The sequence below is a fragment of the Thunnus albacares genome, chromosome 7 (assembly GCF_914725855.1).
Source record: "Thunnus albacares chromosome 7, fThuAlb1.1, whole genome shotgun sequence".
In the NCBI taxonomy this organism is placed as follows: Eukaryota; Metazoa; Chordata; class Actinopteri; order Scombriformes; family Scombridae; genus Thunnus; species Thunnus albacares.
In genome coordinates, this window is record NC_058112.1 from 28052498 (window position 1) to 28074997 (window position 22500).

Sequence of the window (22500 nt, forward strand, 5' to 3'; positions counted from 1 at the left end):
TCATTAAAAATTCCAGAATCTATGAATATGTAAATATATTTCATCTTAGAAATTTAACTGCTGAACACAAGATGTCTCCTACAATTTCATTGAGCAGATGCTTTTATCCAAAGTAAATTGCATCTGAGAGTTGATACAACACAGGGGAAGAAGTCAAAAGAGGTCAAAACTCCTGCAACAGTTTTAGTATATAAAACAACTTTATTTTTAGACCAATGCATTTCGAGTTGTGGCTTTCATCAGGGTCATCATAAAACACATTACAAACAACATTTAAATTAGGTTAGGTATGAATCAAAAAGTTTTAAAAAATCTAAAAGACAACAATCCAGACACATATCAGCCAATGGGACATCTACAAAGATGGATTGGGTATATATGGTTATGTTGCTTTTATCCAAAGCAAAGTACATCTGAGAGTTGATACAACACAAGCAATGATCTAGTCAGGAGAGAACAACATGAGTAAGTGCCATAAAGCTAAGTTCAAGTCCAATAGGCTGTAGGTGCCAACAGGCTGTGCACACAGGCATAGAGTGTATAGAGGCAGATTTTTATTTTTATTTTTTTCAGTCCATCAAGTGCAGAGGTGTTCATGAAAGAGCTGGGTCTTTAGCCTTTTCTTAAAGATTGAGAGGAACTCTGCGGATCAAACAGTTTGGTAACTTGTTGCACCACTGGGCAACTACAGAAGAGAAGAGTCTGACTAGCGACTGCTGGGACCTGTTGTGGTGGTGGTACCAGGCACCTTTCATTGGCAGAGGGTAGCGAGCAGGACACCTGAATGAGGGAGTTCAGGTAGGTAGTTTTAGTTGCTGTTTCGTAAGCGAGTGTCAGGAATTTTCTCCTACTTCACTGAGAGTCTATTGTCAGTGTATGTGCACTGGACACTTCAAGTTTCCACATCACACTTTCATAAGTTGAATATTTGACCAAGATTGGCTTCCAAACCACTTGTTATGTCACAATTGATGCTCGTCGTCCTGCCATTTAAAATCAGATTTTCATGGAGCACAGAGAAACTTTCCTCCTTCAGCAGATGAATGTGAAAGCAAACGCCACGCATACATCATTCTGCACAGTGAAGAAGAAAGCACATTCTTGAGTGGAGCAGGACTTTAAGAAAATTGTGATCAATTTCACTTACTAAGGCCAAAAATTATGTTCAAATTAGGTCAGATTCTGTCCAAATTTTCTTTTATTTAGTACAGATATGAATGTCAATAAAACATAGAATGGATTATCTTTGTCAACATATGTCATTTCTATTTCTATTTTTTTTTTGTATGTTTAATACTGGTTTTAATCTATTTATAAAGTTTGTAATTTATACAAAAAAATGTAGAAAAACTTGTCCTCTCTCATCCAATGTTACTTCCATTAAAATAGGACTCACAGTTTTTGAATAAATTGCCCAAAAGCACAGAGATCGCTGTCTAACAGTCTCATACAGTCCAATGTTATCTGAGGTATGAATCTCTTTAAAATAAAAGCCCCCAACGTCACTGTATGTTAACAGGAAACTGAGGATGGGTCTAGTTTTTCAAAATAAAAGCTCAAGACGGTAACTGTATCTTAACAGGAAGCTCAGGATGAGACTTGTTCTTCTAAATAAAAGCCTCAGACAAAACAGTAGCAAACTTTCCTGAAAACAAAGAAAAGAAAAGACTGTGTTGTGGTGGTGTTGGCGTTTTCCTTATATGGGAAGTGACAGTTAAGCGGAAGGGAGGAAGTGACATCATGTGGCCGTGACCAGCCAGGTAAAAGTGACTGGGCAGGGCTAGGCAGGTATAAATGGGATTAATATGAGATTATTCCTGCTACAATCACATCTGCATTTATGGTTTAATCGAGACAGAAAAGTATTTAAGGTCATTATTTGTTGTTTATTGATTTAAGTACTGAGTTTATTGAGTTATAGATTAGCTTGGGTTGTAATTTACCATACACCCACCATGCTTTCCAGGAGACAAAAGGGGGAGGCACTGAACCACTTCCTGATTTTAAGACCTTGTTGACATCACCAATGATGTCATGGGTTATACCAAGTGTGGGGGAATTTATTTTATTTAGTTAAATGTTTGGTTTTGTATTTATGTTATTTGTAGGTATTATGGTTTGTGGTAAGGACTCAGGCTATGGTTGATGTGTGTGCAAACAATGTTAACTGATACAAATGACACTGTCATATACCAGTCGTTGTTATAAGAGAAAGGACAGGGACACTATCTAAATAAAATCAAGTCGTTTGGCATATAAAACAAAGTGAAATGAAACTCACCGCGTAATTTGGAGTATCAGAATCACAAGTTAAATAGGCCCTCCAATCTATCTAGGCAGAACCATATTTCTATCAGGGGTGTCCTTTCTCTTATAACAACGACTGGTATATGACAGTGTAATTTGTATCAGTTAACATTGTTTGCACACACATCAACCATAGCCTGAGTCCTTACCACAAACCATAATACCTACAAATAACATAAATACAAAACCAAACATTTAACTAAATAAAATAAATTCCCCCACACTTGGTATAACCCATGACATCACTGGTGATGTCAACAAGGTCTTAAAATCAGGAAGTGGTTCAGTGCCTCCCCCTTTTGTCTCCTGGAAAGCATGGTGGGTGTATGGTAAATTACAACCCAAGCTAATCTATAACTCAATAAACTCAGTACTTAAATCAATAAACAACAAATAATGACCTTAAATACTTTTCTGTCTCGATGTCTGTGCAAACAATGTTAACTGATACAAATTACACTGTCATATACCAGTCGTTGTTATAAGAGAAAGGACACCCCTGATAGAAATATGGTTCTGCCTAGATAGATTGGAGGGCCTATTTAACTTGTGATTCTGATACTCCAAATTACACGGTGAGTTTCATTTCACTTTGTTTTATATGCCAAACGACTTGATTTTATTTAGATAGTGTCCCATTGCTCTCTGCATATTAGTGTGTACCACTTTGTAACTGATGAAATTGTTTTCTGCAATTCTGTTGTCTTTAATAAAATGAAACTTGGTAAACAAGTTCTCCATGAGAACCACCATACTACTTATTAACTGCCATATATCTTAAATGTAATCTACCATGGTAACCAAATTCTGCAAAGTTGTACAGATGGGGATGTTGAACAAGTGTGTTGTATCTGCAGCAATGCTTTGAAAGTTATTTCAGCTGTCAGCTGTCACATTTTCCGCAGGAAATGTATTTTTAGTTTATTTTTATTTTTGTTTGTTCCCATGTTCAGTTTTTCTGTGTTTCTGTGTTGCTCCTTTTTAGCTGTTCACATGCTTACCTGAGCAGGCGGTACATTCCAGTTACAGTAGATGAGGCCTTGAAGCCAGTCACAAGTAGAAGAGAAGGTAGTCTTATTTCACGTTTTAGTTGTTTTGTGTTTCAGTTTCAATGTTTTTGTTCATAAAATGTATTTTTTTATTTATAATCCTACCTTAAGTTGTTTGTATGGTGTGTCAGGACATCCATTAGTTATATTCTTATTTTTATTCAATTTTCTTTATGCTGAAATCTCTCACTACAATGCAACACACCATTTTCTCCACAGGGATAATAGAAAAAAATCATTTTATCTTAGCTAAAGGATGACTTTATTTCATGGTTCTTACTTTTTTACTCCCCATACACAGAATCTAACACTATATTGAGTCAAATCAATGACAGATCAGACATGGATTGCTGGTTTTGTCGTGTGTATATTGACCAAAAATGGGGAATAAATGTGAAATGTCTCTATTTTACATTCAGAAAAGGCCTGATCATGTACAGTAGCTTGACAGTAACTAAGCCTTCTTTGTTTTTATGAAATGAAATGTTGAGATTTACATAATCTGAGCACAGAGACATAAATAATTATCACACTGACTGAAATTAATATTCAGTTTATTCATTCAAGAAAAAAAAACAGCTTGGTATCAGAGTAAAAACACGACTACAGCGGGTTTGAAGTCCAACACCGTTCTGTTCTGTCTTCAGAGTCGAGAGACGAAGAGATCAAGTTGATCCTCCTCAGTTGTTGAACTGAGCCACATAATATTTGAAAAGATGTTTCAGTTTGTTTTGGGGCTTCCTGCATGCCAGATGGGTGGAGTTCACCACAAAAGAGAGCTCGACGACTGCCAGAACAATTTGACAATCACAGGGAAGGTTATAAAGACAACTTAGTATTTTTCTCTTTGATGGATGACTTGGTTGATGATTTGCGTGGCTTGATTGGCTTCACTCCATCCATCTACTATTTCAAGTTTGGTGAACAGACTCTACGGGTTATTTGCAAACACTTGTTGCTCTATGTTTCGTCACAGTCCACATTAAGTGCTCCGTCTTTTAGACAATATCCTCCTGGTAGTTTCAGTCCATCCTGGTTCACCTCTTGTCCATCTGATCAGAAATGTCAGTTAACCGCGCAGCTCCACGTTAAAGAGTTCAAACATAAGCTGCTGGAAATGTGTCCCATCCGTGTTGTTTTTTCCACACATGCTGGTTCAGTCTGAAACAGGAAGCTGATGAGGACTGCGCTGCTGTGAGTTACTTCTTTCATAGTCCAACTGGCTCACAGTCGTCTTGTTCCTCATCTGCAGAGAGAGAGAAAGAAAATATGCAGCAGCTCCAGGTCACTCAGTGTGCTTTGTGAGGTTTTGGGGGTTCAATAAAAACATATGATCAGCCCTATATAGCCACTAATTGTGGTATAATAACAGAAAAGTGATATGTCATGTAATAAATTGTGGTTTTGCATTATGATTAAATGGTTGTTATTGGCTACCGGTTAAGTCTCACTGTACATTTTTATTTTGTTTTCTCATCTTTTGGAAAAATGCAATAAATCCAAATTTTAATCAATATTTCAAAGCCAAATTAAATACGATACTGAAAATATGATGGATAAGTCTTGTGATATTCTGTATTTTTAAAACAAACTATGAATTAATCCTTAAAACAAATATACAAATTCTGATATATTGCATTTTATTCTTCTGTGTCATATTTTTTTACCACAAACTATCAAAAACACATCAGTGAGACACACCGTTGCACTGGGTGACATCTTCCTTCATTACCATGAACACACACACTGTAGTTTATTTTGACTCAATCCCAAATTCACCATCCTGCTGCTGTAAATACTCACTAGAGCACCAATGTGTATTAATCCACCACTAAAAATAAATAAATGCACTATTTACTCCTGTTTGAGTAAAGTTTGCTAAAAACCACTTTCTCCAGCTGATTTAGGAAATTCACAAATATATCAGGAAACTATATATATTTGTGACTTGTTTTTTTGTTTGTTTGTTTGTTGTTCAGGGCTGACAGGGAAGGGAAGTCAAGTAATCAAGTATTTAGAGACAAACATTGTTAGTTTTTGTGTTTTTAAAAAGAAAAATAGAGAATAATGCTAGATGCCCGCTTCACTAATAATCCAAGACTGACTTTATGTGAAAGTAAACCACATTCTCCAAACTTTGATAATCTCTTTGAGGAATTAAACTCTTTATGTGAACCAAGAAGCCTTAAATCCCTCGAGTTATACACACTGTGTGCCTTGGCACAGATTTTTTATAAGGCATAGATAATAATGTGCTCACATTTTTTCTGATGCCTTGTAAACCCCAAACAAAATGTCTAACACAGTAAGTCAGAGAAAAACATCTCTTCTACTTAATGTATCAGTGAACTGATATTTTTTCACCTTTATTATTAGTTAAGAATTGGTCTCTTAAGGGACCCGTAGTCAGCACCACTTCCTTCTCAGACCAAATCTTCCTTCTTACTTGTCAACAAATGATAAAATGAGCATACTACTGCTATTATTTCATCTTGTTCTTGTCTTTTACAGTGGTGGAATGTAAAAAAGTACATTTACTCAAGTACTGCACTTAAGTGCAATTTTTTAGGTACTTGTACTTTACTTGAGCATTTTCCATTTTATGCTACTTAATATTTCTACTCCGCTATATTTCAGGGGGAAATATTGTACTTTTTACTGCACTACATTTTTTTGACAGCTTTAGTTACTTTTCGGATTAAAATTTTACATAAAATAACAACTTATAAATTATACTGAATTGTTAAAGATTAAACTGGTGGTTCCCAAACTTTGTGGCTTGTGGCCCTTTATAAATAAATCAGTGTGTATTTGTGTCTCTTTGTCATGTTTCAGATGTGTCTCTGTTGTTTTCAGTTACACCAAAGAGACATTTTCCCCTCACATGGTTTCAAATAAATTACTGTTTAAGGCCCAAAGAGTTAAGACTCTTCAATATTTCACAAAATGCAAAGATTAAAGAAAAGTTCTGTAAAATTATTCCAAATTTATGTAGCAGAACTGTTTTTTCTTCTTTCCTACCCAACCTATGTCATGACCCTCACAAAGCAGTGATCCCCACCTCAAGCAGCTACAACACTAAAATGCTGTTTATGCATTTACTCATCAGTATTAATAATGTACTTTGTTAAATTTATTTAGTATGTCACTCGCAGCCAAATTTTCCTGTAGTATTTTCAGTAAATTTAGCTGATAATACTTATATACTTTGAATTAAGTATGAATTTAAATGTACTTGTAATTAAGTATTTTTACATTGTGGTATTGATACTTTTATTTAAGTAAAGTATTTAAGTCTGAGTACTTCTTCCAACACTGGTCTTTTAAGTAAATTGACCTGTGGACAATATTAAGAGTTCAAGATTAATTAACTGGCATTGACAGAAAGTTCCCAAAATGCTATCTTCTGCAGGAGTTTTATGTGATCAAAAAGTAAAATGCCTCTTGTCTAATGTGGCATTAAATTTCACTTCATTAAATTTATCTGACGTGTTATCCAGGTTTGGAATGGACAGAATGTCAGATAAGCAAATATATGATTCAGGAAGGGCGAACACCAAGAAAAATATATATATAGTTTAAAAAGCTGTGGTCCAGTGGTCATATTTATGTAAAGTCTTTGTCAAATGTTGAAATAAATCTCCAAAAAATCCAACATCAACAAATCTATTTGGGTCTTGGGAAAGAGTTATAAAGAATTACAGCATTTGGAAGCCAAACATCCTTCACTGTAGCCATTTTATCAAAATTACAGAGAGACTTGAAGCCACATGTCTAGTAGCCTCCCATTTTAACACACTCCAAACTAAATATGCAGCACATGTTTTAAAGATACCTCGTTTCTCGCCTCAGTTAACAATAAAATGGACTAAAACCGCCTGCGTTGGTCCTCTAATTTATCATATTTTTGATTTTGAAAAAGGAAAATGATCCCCTAAAGTTCAAAGTTGTTTCAACGTGAACTCTGGACGACCTAAAACCAACCAAAGTAAAAAGTCTTCCAGAGTCCATCAAGTGTCCAGTGCGGTGTTGTGTATTTTATGAACTGTAGTTTTACTGTTAGTATCATAATGGTAGGTTGGGCTGCTGGTGGCTTTAGGGAATGTTTTTGAACCGGGGCAGACTCTGAAACCTTCATAATTGTGGATTCTGTGGTATTTGTTGCACTTGCTTTCAACCTTCACTCAACCGACCCATCTGCCCCCACAGCCAGCCACTGCTCACACGCCCATCAAGAGGCTCAATAAAGGAAACACTCTGGTCCTGCAGGATTTAGACTACAGACCTGTGTAAACCTGCAGGCAGTCTCACACGTTGGTGGTGTCAAATGACAGTGAGAGGTAACAGAGGACATTGCAGTTACAGAATAAGGTGTTTGTCTTCACCACCACTGATGCTTGTTTGAAAACTGCAATGACAGTAAAATCATGTGGCCACTGCATACACCACACTCCTGTAAACCAAAGGCACAAGAGAGGGGAAAAGATGTAATGTAGATAAATCAAAATTTCTCTGGAGAGAAGCCTCACTCGCAGCTTTTCAAAACACAATTTTGATTTTGCCCTTGAAGCTTAAATCCACAACTCTCCTCATTTTCAAACTACAACAGCAATGATGGAGGAAGACTGGAATTCAGTGAAAATGTAATCTATCAACTAGGTAACAAGAACAAATATGTTTTTGACTGAAGTGATGAAGTTAAATGTGGTGACACTGTAAAAAGAGTATTTGCTTTTGTACTGTTGTGCCTGCTTGTGATTGTAAATGATGATGAAACAATTGTATAAAATAATAAACTTAATTCTGTAGAGGTTAGTTCTGTAAAAATTCTGTAAAGCAACATAAATTAGTATTGTAAACCTTAATAACTTAAATAATTCAAAAATGTACTGTGTATAGTAACTAGTGTATAGTGTGTGTATAGTAAGGTTACACTTGTAATACCTACACAACTAATGACATCAGCCGCACCTGTACTTTGTTTATTGCTAATTAGTAAGTATGCTAACATGCTAAACTAAGATAGTGAGCATGGTAAACATTATACCCTAAACATCAGCATGTTAGCATTGTCATGTTAGCATTTAGCTGAAAGCACCACTGTGCCTGAGTACAGCCAGCATCGTTGCTGGATTTAGCGACTTTTAAAGGTGCAGTGTGTAGAATTTTCTGGCATCTAGCGGAACAGACTTGGCAGAAATGGAATATAATATTCATAAGTATATTTTAATTAGTGTATAATCACCTGAAAATAAGAATCATGTTTTCATTACCTTACAATGAGCCCTTTATATCTACGTAGGGAGCAGGTCCTCTTCTACAGAGCCCGCCTTGTTGCACCGCCATGTTTCTACAGTAGCCCAGAATGGACAAACCAAGTACTAGCTCTAGAGAGGGCCTTTCACATGACTTTTGCAGTCATCGTAGGTTCTCTTACACACTTAAAAGGGGAGGGTGAGTCAGTTGGTTGCAATCTGCAACCTCACTGCTACATGCCACTAAATCCTACACACTGCACCTTTAAGACCCCTTAAGCGTTTTTTTTTTTTAAGTGCCTAGCAACAAATCTTGTAACTTTTTGAGCAGTTGCCAATATTCCTCAGTGAATGTGCTCTCATGTGGTTGTGTCTCTCTGGACTGACTGTATTCAGCGAGTGGAGGAAAGCAGCAGCACGTTCAGTCGACCAGCGAGACAGACACATGAATGAGCTGTGACTAAACTTACCAATGATCCCAATTGTTTATGACACATGTTCAATGTCTCAAACAGTGGGGAAGAGACATTCCCTTCCTTTATATTGTAATATAGGATGATTGTGTATTCTTTAATTAATTATTTGGTATGATTTTTTTAGAGTGAAATAGTGACAATTGACCATATTGATCAACCTGCTGTTGTGGATGACAGGATTTAGCATTTAGCTTAATTTGAGGCCCTTCAGAATTACTTCTCATTAGAGGGTTGCAAAATTGCACAGGAAATCATGCAGGTTTTTTGTTTTAATTTACAGAAACTCTAAAAATGTTATCATTCAGCAGCATTTCTCGTTCAATCCACCTTGATCTATAAGCTGCAACTTGTGACTTATTACAATGACTCTCAAAGCTGCACTAATCAATTTTGGGCTATTAGGGGGCAGAAGAACTTCTTAAGCTGACACACCTCTGGCATATTATCACCTCATTAAGTTGTAGCAGATAACATGGTGGTAAACCTATTTACACATCCTGCAGACAAGGAGACACAGAACAACATTATCATTCATTTGGAGTCGTGTTTCTGTCCACTTTATACAAGTCCAATAATCAATCTTCTTTCAGCTCCGTTTTGTTCTCCACCGACTCCTGAAAGAAATCTGGACCTCTTGCTGCTGTTTGATTTTCTTCACCGGCTAGTTGCTAACTTGGTCTGCCGTCAGAGCTTGTTTGCCTGCTGCTGGTGCTGAGCTAAAAGAGGCTAAAAGGTGCTGTAGAGCTGCAGAATTGTTTGATAATTCTTTGAGAGTTTTTCATTGTAAGCAACCAGTTTCTTTTTACATGTCAGTATAAAAAAAAGATTTCTAGAGCATCAAAAGTCTTACTAATACCTACTCTAGTATAGGTTTAAGCCATGTTTAATGAACAGCACCTTTACATTAGTTTAAACTGTAGGCATCTGGTTTGAAGATTTGGCAAATACACACACGAGTTCAAAAAATAAATCAGCCGTTTTATAAAGGGTGGTGGACACACTGACACATTTGGCTCTCAACTTTCTTAAAATGAAAGATATTCAAAGACTTTAAGTTATTATTTAATTATCAGACAGCAATCCATTTTCTTATACTGTCCTCAGAATTGAAGACATGTTAATGCGTCTGTGCTCAATGTCTTTAAATGCAGACGTTTTCAAAGATAATATGCTGAAACATATCTTAGCGTGGATTTTCTTGCTAATGTCAGGGGGCCCTGGTTTGAAGTCTCATGTCTACATATGGTCTTATTTGGGATGAGCTTCTGAGTTCACTTGTATACCTTCCAGATATCTGAGCGCATGGTTTAGTTCCAACTGTCAGAACGGCTGTCGAGGACTGTAATTCATCGTCATCAGAATATTACCTCTTATTGAGGCTGCCTCTCAGTGCTGCCGTTAAGATGGCCTCCTTCATAGTCCAGCTGGCACAGGATCATGTTGTTCTTGAGGAAAAACTTGTCTCCCACGCAAAATCTGCGGAGAGAAATAAAAATATGGAACTGGGTCTTGGGTCTCGCATGAGCTGAAGTGAATCATGAGGTCCCAAAGGAGCATTTCAGGCATATTTTCAGCATACACACTGCTATGGTAATCAGAAAATTAATCTTGTATGATTGCTGCCTGATTAACTATCCAACTGATATACAAAGTCTTTAACCCCTTGAGGTTTTTTTTTCAGGCTGTGCGGTAAAAATTTCATCACATTCTGATTACAATGCATTGGTAATACCCTCATAATGACCATCGAGTTCACCTTCCAGAGTGCACTTGTACACCTCCCAGATAAGTCAACTGAATTTGATCTCCCCGGCTAATTGCTCCCCTAATCTTACCTCTGGCGGCAGAGCTGACAGGCAAAGCAGTCTAAATGGTAGACGTTGTCTCTGGCTCTCATCACCATCTCAAAGGCAGGGATCAGCTTACTGCAGGCTGCACAGTTCCCCGTCACCCCAAAGAGCCTGCAGAGAGAAGGAGGGCGACAAGCAGACCTGTAGTCTGGACGCACTTAGATACATTTCAGCCAAGAGCTAAAAGAGGGAAAAAGCCTGAAATAAAGGGAGGACAAGCCTAAAAACTAGTCCAACGGGCCCCTGCCTGAGTGTCACAGATGTTGCTCATGCAAATAATTACTTTAATCACTGTTTTAGAGTGGTGAACATTTTCTATAGTGGTTTCTGCTCCTAATAATGCAGCGCTTACATCATATTATAGAGATGCCGCCAAGTGGGACAAAACATTCAAATCAGCTTTCTAGTTGTAATTATGAGCAGAAGACAGAGGAGAAGAAGTTTCTCAGTTTACTACCATAGATGACAGAGAAAAAGCAGCAAATACTGACATCTCAGAAGATGAAACTAGACATTTTTGGTTGAAAAATGACACAGTTAATCAATCATAAAAAGAGTTGTTTGTGAACTTTATGTCAATCGTCCAACTGGTCATTAATCAACATTTCTGCAAAGCCACAGTTGTCTGCAGTTAAATGTAAATAAAATCCAATATTGATACAAACATACTCAATAAGCTAATTATAGACATATAGCCTGGATAATTTATTGGTAACAACTTATAAATGCAGTTCTCAAAGTTTCTTCTCAAACTGACTAAATTGACTATACAGCATTAGTTACTTGAGAACAGACTTTAAGAAACTTTAAAGACATCAAATGGGATGATAAGTTCCTGGATATCTTTGAATCAGAAATTGAGTGGCACAAAACCAACTACTTCTTAATTTATTGTTATGCATTTGTTACAATATTTGTGCCCTCAAGTGAAGCGGTGCATCATACCGATTAGTATGTAGTTTGACAGATATCTTGAAACTAATCATTCTGTACTGTAAGTCTGTACTCAAGTAACTTTTTAAAATCTACTATATAGTCCTAGATTCAGAGTAAACTACTTATCAGCTATTTATTTATTTATTACCAGTTAGCTCCTGATTTGCTCCTTCTTCTTCATTCCTTGATAACTACCACAAAAAGTTAATTTAAGAAAAATAAATGAATCCAAATTTAAGAGTTAAAAAAGGTACGTGAGCAAGGTCACAATGAAAGTAAAAAAAAAAAAAGCTAATTTAGCCTTCTTCTCCACTGGTGTATATGGTGTGATTAAAGGCTTAGCAGTGCAGGTAACCATCCTTGAATAATGCGTTAATGTCATTGTAACAATGTTCTTTGTTTTCTGCCAGCATGGTATGAAGGCAGAGTTACTTCTTTTTCTTTTTTTTAATTTATTTTAAGAAACTACTGTTGCTGTTTAAGAACACTTCATTTATTGTGAAATATTTGTGCCACATGAGAGCCGTACTGCAGGAGCCACTGAGTGTTCAGAACATCAAATATAAAAGCTTTGATGAGCTTAATATAACTTGTATCACCACTGCATTATATCAGCAGCAAAACGGAGAGATTCCCTGATATGAAAATGTCACAATTCATATGAAAATGTCACTTTCTTTAAAAACCAAATGGGCGTGTTTTCCCTCATTACACTGACTTTACAAGCAAGTACTTGAGAGTCAATTTATTACACTCTGAAACTAACAATTCATCTGGCAACATTTGAACTGTGTCCTCAAACTACCTGAGAACAAACCCTGTGTTGTTTTAAATGCTATGTGACTCAGTGCTGACCAGCTGCAGATTGCCTCACCTCTCATTCACCTCTAGAACAACGAACAAAACGGCTCCCTAAGTGCCTGACACACATGAAGATAAGTGGCTGCTGCTGATTTCCATATTCCATTAGAGGCCAAATAGAAAAGGAGGTTTGGGAGGAACCGTTATGAAAAACGACATCAGCAGAGGGAGGGAGAAAAGCATCAAGCGAGTATCCCAGAGCTTCAGTCGACAAATGAAAAACGTCATCAAACGAGTGACCAACGCGGGAACAAAAGCGAGTCCTAATTAACAGAATGTTCTGATCTAACGAGCCTGAGTCCTGAGCAGGCACCTGGTGGGTTTTTTTCCTTCTTAACGAGAGTACGAAGCTCAATGCTAATTCTCTACTAATGGTCCAATTAAAAGAAATCACATGGTTTTAATCCTGCTCTTCAAAGGCTTTTGGTCTGCACCCTCGCAATGATGAGGAAAACAGGAGGCAATCTAGCCAATTTAACTGTCAAAAGGGGTTTTGGTCTCTTAAGTGCAGCACAGCTAATGAGAGACTTAGCTCCAACCAAATCCAGCTGGATTGTACATGAGACTAACACATGAGTTCAGCAATGTGGCTGAGATATCAGGAGTTCTCCTGCTGACCTGACACCAGACGTCGTTATTTCAGGCAGGAAAATCAAGGGTATATAACTCTCAGAGGAGCTGTTTGAACCAGGTTTAAGTCTGTTTAGAAGTGGTGTCATCAAGATTCATGGTCAAAAGATTGTAAAGGTGGAAACCTGTTTAAAATCCAAGTATATTTACAACATAGGCTACTTACTCATATACTCAATGTGCATCACAGTCATAACCATTCAAGAGGATTTTAAAACGAGTAGTTGAAGCAATCTTAAACATTTATCTTTATCTGGAGAGTTCAGAACGAGTGTTTGAAGTGTTTTATAGTCTGTTAAGTGTTTCAACCTAAACTCCCTATACAATTACATAGGAAGTACAAGCTTGGATACACTTCAGTATGGTTTTTCCTTGATTTGGAGCAATGCAGTTAAAGCTATAGTTTAACATTTTGGGAAATATGCTTACTTGTTTCATTGCCAAGAGTTAGATGAGAAGATCGATACCTTTTAATACGTTGCTGGAGCCAACAGCCAGTTAGCTTAGCTCAACATATAAGACTGGAAACAAGGGGAAACAGCTAGCACCTTTGGTTCTGCTCTAAGGTAACAAAATCTGCCTACCAGCAGCTCTAAAGCTCACTAATTATAACATTATATCTCGTTACAACTAAGGTGTAAAAACGACAATTTGCTGCTTTTACGAGGGGTTATGTGCCGGGCAATTTCACGGCTGGGAGTAGAGACTTTAAGTTACTGGTCTTGCATAACATAACACATAACTCCTCGTAAAACAGCAAATTGCCATTAGACTGGGCCAGGATTTTCAGTTTTTATGCTAAGCTATGCTAACCGGCAGCTGGCTACAGCTACATATTTAGCATACAGATTTGAGAGTGGTATTTATCTTCTAAACAAACTCTGAGCACTCTGCTCCGAGTCACGAGATAGTCCGGCACATAACCCCTCATAAAACAGCTTAAAATGGTTGTTTTCAAACCTTTGTTGTAACAAGTTATAATAATTATTGGGCTTTAGAGGTGCTGGTAGGCTGATTTTGTTACCTTTGGACAGTCATGCTAGCTGTTTCCCCCTGTAGGGCTATCCAGTTTTTTATGCTAAGCTAAGCTAACCAAATATCAAACTCTTGGCAAGAAAGCAAAAAAAAAAGTGTATTTTAATGAACAATTCCTCTCCTGGTATAACTGTGTCTCAGAGAAGTCCTCTCATCGTGGTTTTGCATATTTCTGCATTACCAAATGTTCACATCTGTTTCTCTGTTGCTCTATCCTCTCATTCCTCTCGCTTTTAACTGTTTATTGTCTGATAAGTAAGTAAAATTGGCACAAAAGTGATCATTAAAAAGTTAAAGACGTGATCCACTGTACTGGCTTCACACTGTATTCCCTCAACAAAGACTTGAAACATACTAAAGGGTCAGCTGTCTGACTATTCTGTTATATTAAAACCTGTTAATTCCAAACTGTGTAGATTCAGTGTTGGCTGTTGCTTTCTTGAGTTGCCTACAGCTCTCCTAACTCTCTCTACCTCCAAACTAGTTCACAAGAATGTAATATTTTTAATGTGAAGTGGAAGGGAGAAGAAGTATGTATCAACAGAGGACATTAAGCATCCAACGTGATGACTCAAAACAGATTCAAGTAACAGCCAAACAAGGATAAAACATGCTTGGACTCATATTTTATTTTTCTTGAGGTAATTGGGTTTATTGCGCTGTAAATTTGCTCTCTTCTTTGAGAGCTACTGGGAGTGAAAGTCAAATTCCTTGAATGTGTCAACACAGTTGGCCAATAAGGCTCTGGGTTCTGGGTTTTGTAAGGAACGTGTCACAACTTCTGGGTCGTCAAGTTTGGGGTAAAAAGAGTTGATCTGTAAAGTACAATTTGGCTGTTTGTGTTGATTTTCTGAGTTTGTTTTTTGTGCATTGTCACGGTACATGCAGGAATGTGTTTGTACATTTTTCAGGCAAAACTAATGAGCCTTGATAGGAAAGAAAGATGCATCTCATGCCCACGTCTGTCCTCAGGGAAGTCACAACCCCACAGACTTTGCCTACTCAAATTCCTGGATAGTTTCAAGCAAATAAACGTCTCTGTTCCCATAGGAGTCCTGTTTCTCTGATAACCATTATCATTATTTTACTTGGATGCTCGCTCTTTTAATCTTTTGTTTCTTCAACATACAAAAAATTCTGCACTCGACCTCTAATTACAACAACAGTTCTCTGTTTGTATCAAGGATGCCAAACCCTTTATAAATAAATGTAATGTGAATGTTTATCTTTCCCCTCTGACAGTCCCTATCCACCTGTGGCAGCCGTTACCTCAAGTAGTCCCTGCGGCAGAGGATGAGGTTGGCCCGGGTGTAGAGGGTGGAGCCCACCCGGCCCAGGCGGCAGTCACAGCAGGCACACTTCAGACAATCCTCATGCCAGTACCTGTCCAACGCCTGCAGCATGAAGCGGTCCCGGATCTTCCCGTTGCAGCCGGCACAGCCTCTCGGCTTCTCTCTGGACTGGAGGGACACGAGAGACACACCTGGCAGAAAAACAGTCCAACAGGTAGAAATCAACGACAAGGACGGACAGAGAGACAGCTGGGGTTTAATTTGTGGGAAGAAAAGAACGCCTTTGTGATTGACAAATGAAGTCACAAAAATATTGAAATAACATAGAAGCAATAAAAATGAAATCCAAGCAACTCAAGAGATACAAGATGCTACAAAGAAACATTTAATCATTATAAATTCATTGCTGAATGTCACAGACACTACAGTAAATTAAAGTGATATCTTTTTTTTTTTTTTAACTAACCAATTAGGTCACCTTAAATGCAGTAATTACTACAAATATTTGCCCATATAGGAATATTACAGAATTATCTTAGGCAAAAATACCTAAAGCAACTGTAAAGTCATTATTAGGTGCACAGATAGACTTCAAGTTCAGTGGTTTTCTGTTATGGAGGACTGGAAAATAGTCAACCTCATCCTTAATCTTCATGAAAGTATTTCACTGGAGTTAACTGGTCATTGTTTTAATTGTCAAACTGTCTGCAATGTTTAATTTTTGTTGCTTACAATCCTTCCTAAAATGTTTTTCTTCTTCCTTCTTTTATAATAAGTAAAAATAAGGAAATATGCATTCATATCAGTGCAAACAGCAGACAGAAAATGTATCTCAGCTTTCTGTACTCACTCTCCTCCTTGTCCAGCACCATCCTTCTGGCAAACGACAACAATCCAACTACAGGAGAAATGCCAGCCGATCTTCTCCTGCGTGCAAGATAACACTGTGTACAGCAATACAAATGTACAAAGAGAAGGTTTGACACTAAATTACAGTAACAACGCGGAGTCTCTCAAAAACTTCAGCTCCGCTCCTCATTGTCCACGAAGAGAAACAGCCAGAGAGTCCCCCCTTTTCAGTGTCTGAAGCGTAAAAATAGCCCGCGGATGGAGGGAAAACAACGTGCCCGGCCCCGGGTATCACCTTGCCGGCAGGAGAGGTGTCCTCAAAACCAAGAGTGCCTGAGCCTTATCTTAGCTGATGTCAGTGCATAAGCATTTCTGTGTGTGTAGAGGCTGCGGCTGCTCCTCTCAAATGAGCTCTCCTCCTCTGACTGAGCCTATCTCTCTCTCTCTCTCTCTCTCCCTCTCTCACTCTCTCTCTCTCTCTCTCTCCCTCTCTCTCTATGCAAAAAAAAAAAAAAAAAAAATCCCACAGTCAAATGGGTTTTTTTCAATGCTGCGTGCTAATTATATAAAGTCATTATGCTCAGATCTGATAGTAACCGCCCCCTCCCTCGCTGAATCAATTATTCAATAGACAGTCACACACCAGGACAGCCCGGGCCTGAGGTGTTTTAGAATGAGCTTATTCAACTCCAAGGACACCAATTATCTCCAGGGCGCCCTGTAGTCAAAGCTGTGGCTTTTCAGCACAGCAGATGCAGCTCCTTGTGCGCGTGCGTGTGTGCCTGTGTGCGCGCGTCAGTGTGTGTGTGTGTGTGTGTATTTGTGTGTTTGTGCATGTGTGTCAGTATGTTCATCCTTGATATTTTTACACACTTTTTTTTCCCTTGACATCCTTGCTGGACTATCTTATGTAAACACATTATAAAATTCACTGAACTAGAAGGAATATTATAGGGTAATTATAGGAATATTATTACAATATAAGGTAAAAACACTAAAAAAGCAGTTATTGGTCTCTCATCGTAATCCTGGTGGTAGTTAAAAGAGTATAAAGTAGCTATAAAGTCATTACAAACTCAGTAGTAGAACGATTGTATAGGTTACTGCATAAGAGACACCATAAAAATACCATAAAGCAGTCAAAGGTCACTATAAACTCACTACAGCTATATTACAGGTCTTTGTGGGAATGTTTTAGGATAATTATATTATATGGCTCTTCTATAGCACTAGTGGATCTACAATGCTAAGTTGGTAAATATAAAAGGGACATTTTTCACCATTTTCTGACATTTTAAAGGATAAGGATGGCGATTTTCTATATTTTTCTGTTAACAAATCTCATGTGCAAAGCCAAAACCAACAATAAATTGATCTACTTACAAGTACTGTGTGTGTATCCAAAGCCTAATATATCTTATTTCTCTGTGCCGTAGGCCTCCGTTCTTGTCTAAAAATGATTAAAAACACATCAATGAGGCACACCGTTGGACTGGATGACATGTTCCTTCGCCACTGTTATAATCCTGTGTCTCCCTAATCTGCTGCCACTCTCCCTCTCTCTCCCTATGTGTGTGTTTGTGTGTGTGTGTGTGTGTGTGTGTGTGTGTGTGTGTGTGTGTGTGTGTGTGTGTGTGATTGTGTAAGTGGAGACAGGTGTGCCTGAGTCAGAGAGCCACACCAGCTGCACCTCATCACTGTTATCAAGCTCTCTGCAAATATCCAGTTCTGCCACTACCACCGTGCTAGATTGTAGCCTCTGCTTCAGTCAGTGTTACTACGCGTCAAGCCACTTCACCTGCATTTATCCAGTCTTCTTCTTCTTCTTCTTGCCTGTTTTCCCGTGCCTAACCCTGTTTCCTCTCTCCTCTCTCTGTCTCCAGCTCCTCATCTTGCTTCCAGGCCAGGCCTCAGCCCCAGGTTCCCGACTTCCAGCCCAAGCCTCAGCCCCAGGTTCCCAGCTTCCAGCCCAAGCTACCCCAGGTCTGCATTCCCCTTCCCCAGCCTTTACAATAAATATCATATCCCTGTCTTCTCACTGCTGAGTGTCTGCACTCGGGTTCACCTGCTCCATCCCATGCAACAGCCACAGAGTTTGGGCATGTGAGTTTGTTTAAAAACTCCTCCAAAGACTTAACAGTGATAAGATTGTTCCACTCAGGAGAGTAGTTCTATGTAAAGCAGACGCCACACCCAGAGCATGTGCAGGAACACGGTCCTGTCTAGCTTGGTGTGCTACATATCACATCCTCTTGACTTTGTACTGAACTTTGAGAAATTTATAATGTAGTACAAAGTCAAGTCGAGTTTATGTTACACAACAACAGGCGAAAATACCATAAAGCAGCTATAATATGAACTCACTAGTAGACATTTATACTCCTTGTATGAGGTTGAAACACCAAAAAGACGCAAGAACAAGGAAATTTGCCCCAGGTTGAAAATGTTTCAACTTGAGGGAAAAATTAGCATGTATCGTGGGGCTTTATGTATCTGCTTCATGATCACTAAAGAAGACCTTTAGTAGACCAGTTATACAGGAGAAGATAACACTATATAGCTAAAAAAAAAAAAGTGACTGTAATCTCAGTAGGCAGATACATTTACTGTAAGTCTTAGTACAGGAATATTATAGTGATATCACTGGATTATAGCAGACACCCTAAACATTTAATAAAGCAGCTATGTCAGTATGAACTCACTTTTGACCTACTATATTTAAATTTTGGGGAATTTCAATGTATGAATCATTTAGGAGCCATTGTTAAGGCAGCAAGCAAAATCATTGGTGAAAAGTAGCATTCTCTGTCAGACATGTATAACAGCACAGAAAGCTGAATCCATCCTATCAAATCCAGGCCATCCTCTCTTTAAGAAATCTGCCCTCTGGTCAGAGATAGAGGTTGCCAAAAATGAGGTGCAACAAGTTCAAGTTTTCGTTTATCCCATGTGCAATAAGTGCTCTTAATTCTAATACACTATAAACTGCCTCTTGATTCCTCCCACAGCTTAGCACTTTATTTGTTTCTTATCTTATCCTCTTATTTTTACTGCCGTCCTTACCTTTTAACATACATCCTTATCGTCTGAATTGTGTGTGTATAGCACTGGCACTTTTAAGGTCTTATTGTATGTTTATGTTTTCATGGTTTTGTGTTTTTATGCTACCTTGGATCAAACAGAATTTCTTCTTGTGGGACAATAAAGATCTGAACTGAACAATACTACAAGTCCTGGTAGGAATATTTTAGGAATATGAGGTAAAAACCCACTATGAAGCTGACCAATGAGGCGAGACAAGTCAAGTTTATTTATATAGCACATTTTATACACAAGGAAATTCAACATGCTTTACAAAATGCAAAAGAATATAAGAACAGGAATAAGGACAATAAAAATTGAAGTATTGTAAATAAAATTAATAGAACAGCATACAATTTAAAAAAAAATAAGGGAAAAAATAAGGGAGCATTAAAAATGCAGCATAAAGGATAAAACTGATGAAGTGCAGCTTTAAATTTTAATTAAAAGCAATGGCAAACAGATATGTCTTAATCAATTTATATTTAAAAGTAGATCTACCATATTACCATACAGTATCATACTGACTATTAGGTTTTAAGACTATTATTAGCGTATTGAACTATGAATACATGAGATGAATACACTAGAGAGCAGCTAAACTCACTATTAGACCTACCACAGTCAGCAAGTCCTTGTCCTTGTATTATAAGAACATTATAGGAATACCAAATGGCCTTGCAACTCACTGTGAGGTCCCAGGCCTACTGTAAGCCACTATATTGAGGATTTAGAAATCAAAATACCAGAAAGTATGGTAAAGTCATTATTTAAAGTTAATCTTGAGCAGCATATACACATTATTAGTCCCTGTAGATAGATTATTGGAACAATATAGTGATTTTCATTGGGGTTTTCAGGGCCAGTAGCTACTCACCCCCGGTCCATAAACAACACTGCAGCCTGCTTCCAAATAGATCATCCAGCCCTAAATCCTCCTCATTAGACGCTGTGGTATAAACAACTGTTCTAACATGGCCCCTGGATCAGGTCACACTAATTAACCAGCACCATCGACCGACTATTCTCTCATTATCCGCCCTCTCATCTGATCGCATATAGGCCGTCAAGACAGCTAACGATCAACAGACTAATTAATCAGCTGATGAGGTGCAAGTGAAGCTCTGGGTTCCCTCTTCATTTGCGAGACACATGGGAGCTAATTAGTTCAATTATTAATGCATCTAATTAAATAGTTTCTCTGGGTGATCATGGTTACAGTCTCGTCCTCATATCAGCTGCAGTGATAAATGGATCTGCGGTACGTTAGACCCCTCTTGTCCTTATTTTGACATACATCAACGTCAGTGCGGCTTTTGGCCCGGGCTAAACATTACAGGCTATTCACAGGCCAGGGGCCCATTAGGCTAATTGCGCTAAAAGCAGTCTGTGGCTGGCATTAAAGGTGAGCTGTGGTCAGGGCTCTAATTAGCAGTCTGTGAAAATAGGAAGCCTTTTTGGCCATCTGCTGCGGCTTGCCGTGCCGTCATGTCCTCTGTGTGAAAAGGGCAGAGACAAATTTAGACGATGTTTAGTGGAAGGACTGTTTGTCAGATACAATGCCATGACAGGCCGGGTCACTGGGAGCACATTTCATACAGTAACAGCTGAATTTAGGGGAGGGAATACCAGAAAACTCCTACAATTTGTGGCAGGCTTTGCATGTGAAACCACAGCCTGCTGTTTCTTGTTAGACTTTAGACAGTGAACCCATTTTTTTTTTTACCATCTTCATCGAGTTTACATTTCCATAATTTTCTAACACATGCCTTAATTAGATCTTTCTCCTCACTAAGTTTGAAGTGTTAAACTCTTCTTAATTATGGTCCTGACTAACAGAGAAGCTGTACAGTAAGTAAAAAGACATGAATGTGAGAATAAAGCTTGTTTTCCAAAGAGAAGAATATCTCAATCAGTCTCTTGTTGGTTGAATCCAGTATACTTGATCAACAAACTGTACTGACTGATGTGTTTTCTAGAGCTGCAATAATAAAAATTCAATCGATTAGTCAATCGACAGAAAAATAATCAGCAACTATTTTGACAATCAATTGATTGTTTTAGTTACTGTTTAAGCAAAGATGTCAAACATTGTAGTACAACACAAATGCAAAGATTTTCTGCTTTTCTGTGTTTTTATATACTTAAAAATTGAATATTTTTGGGTTTTAGACTATTGATTGACATTTGAAGATGACACCTTGGACTGTAGAAAATCACGACAGGCATTTTTCACTTATCTGAGATTTTATAAGTTAAATAATGAATCGATTAATTGAGACAATCAGCAGATTAATTGATAATAAAAATAATTGTCAGTTGCAGCCTTAGTGTTTTCACACTTCCTGACACTGAGAGCATACTTTGGTGGAATAAAGTAAATTTAATTGTTTGACAAGAAAGCAAGGCCACATAATGCATCAGTGAATGAAACTTGTCATTTCTTGCAAAATTAGATAACGATCAAAACAGGGCAACCTTGATCAAGTCAAATTAAAACATCACATTTAGTGGAATCCATTATTTAACTCTCTTAAAGATGTTTTTAATTATGGACTAAACAAAACCAAATGGATCCTTTTAAAGGTATAAAGAAGGTCTGATAACCCCGTCTAGAAGTGAAAAATACTGAGTAAAAGAACTGACAATTTGGACATTTTCATGTAAGCTTCACAAACAAAGTAGTTTACAAGTATCGCTAATTGAGCTGAGATCCCAAAAGGTTCGACCACTGGGTGGGGGGGATTGTTTCACTCCCTGTGCTGGGTGGGAAAACCAGGGAAAGAGAGGCAAATCTTAATAAGGTGACTTTCAGCAAGGCATGTAGTCCTCAGTGAAGCTTCTGCGGTTGTACTGGGCAGTTTCCAGTTCAGCATGTG

At 37.9% G+C, this 22500-nt stretch overlaps 1 protein-coding gene across 4 annotated transcripts; it reads right to left on the minus strand.

Moving 5' to 3' along the window:
• Positions 1–3893: 3893 nt before the first annotated feature.
• LOC122986385 (rhombotin-1-like) lies at positions 3894–18104 on the minus strand. 4 transcript variants are annotated; one of them, XM_044357615.1, is made up of 6 exons: positions 17924–18104; positions 16542–16618; positions 15669–15882; positions 10923–11048; positions 10455–10563; positions 3894–4602 (listed from the first exon to the last, which is right to left on the minus strand). In XM_044357615.1, exons 2-5 carry the CDS (start codon positions 16561–16563, stop codon positions 10458–10460), a joined length of 468 nt encoding a protein of 155 aa, XP_044213550.1. In that variant the 5' UTR covers positions 16564–16618; positions 17924–18104; the 3' UTR covers positions 3894–4602; positions 10455–10457. The 4 variants fall into 4 exon arrangements, with proteins under 4 accessions (XP_044213550.1, XP_044213553.1, XP_044213552.1 ...); XM_044357618.1 differs by having other exon boundaries at positions 16542–16635; XM_044357617.1 differs by lacking the exon at positions 17924–18104 and adding an exon at positions 16836–16958.
• Positions 18105–22500: the final 4396 nt, after the last annotated feature.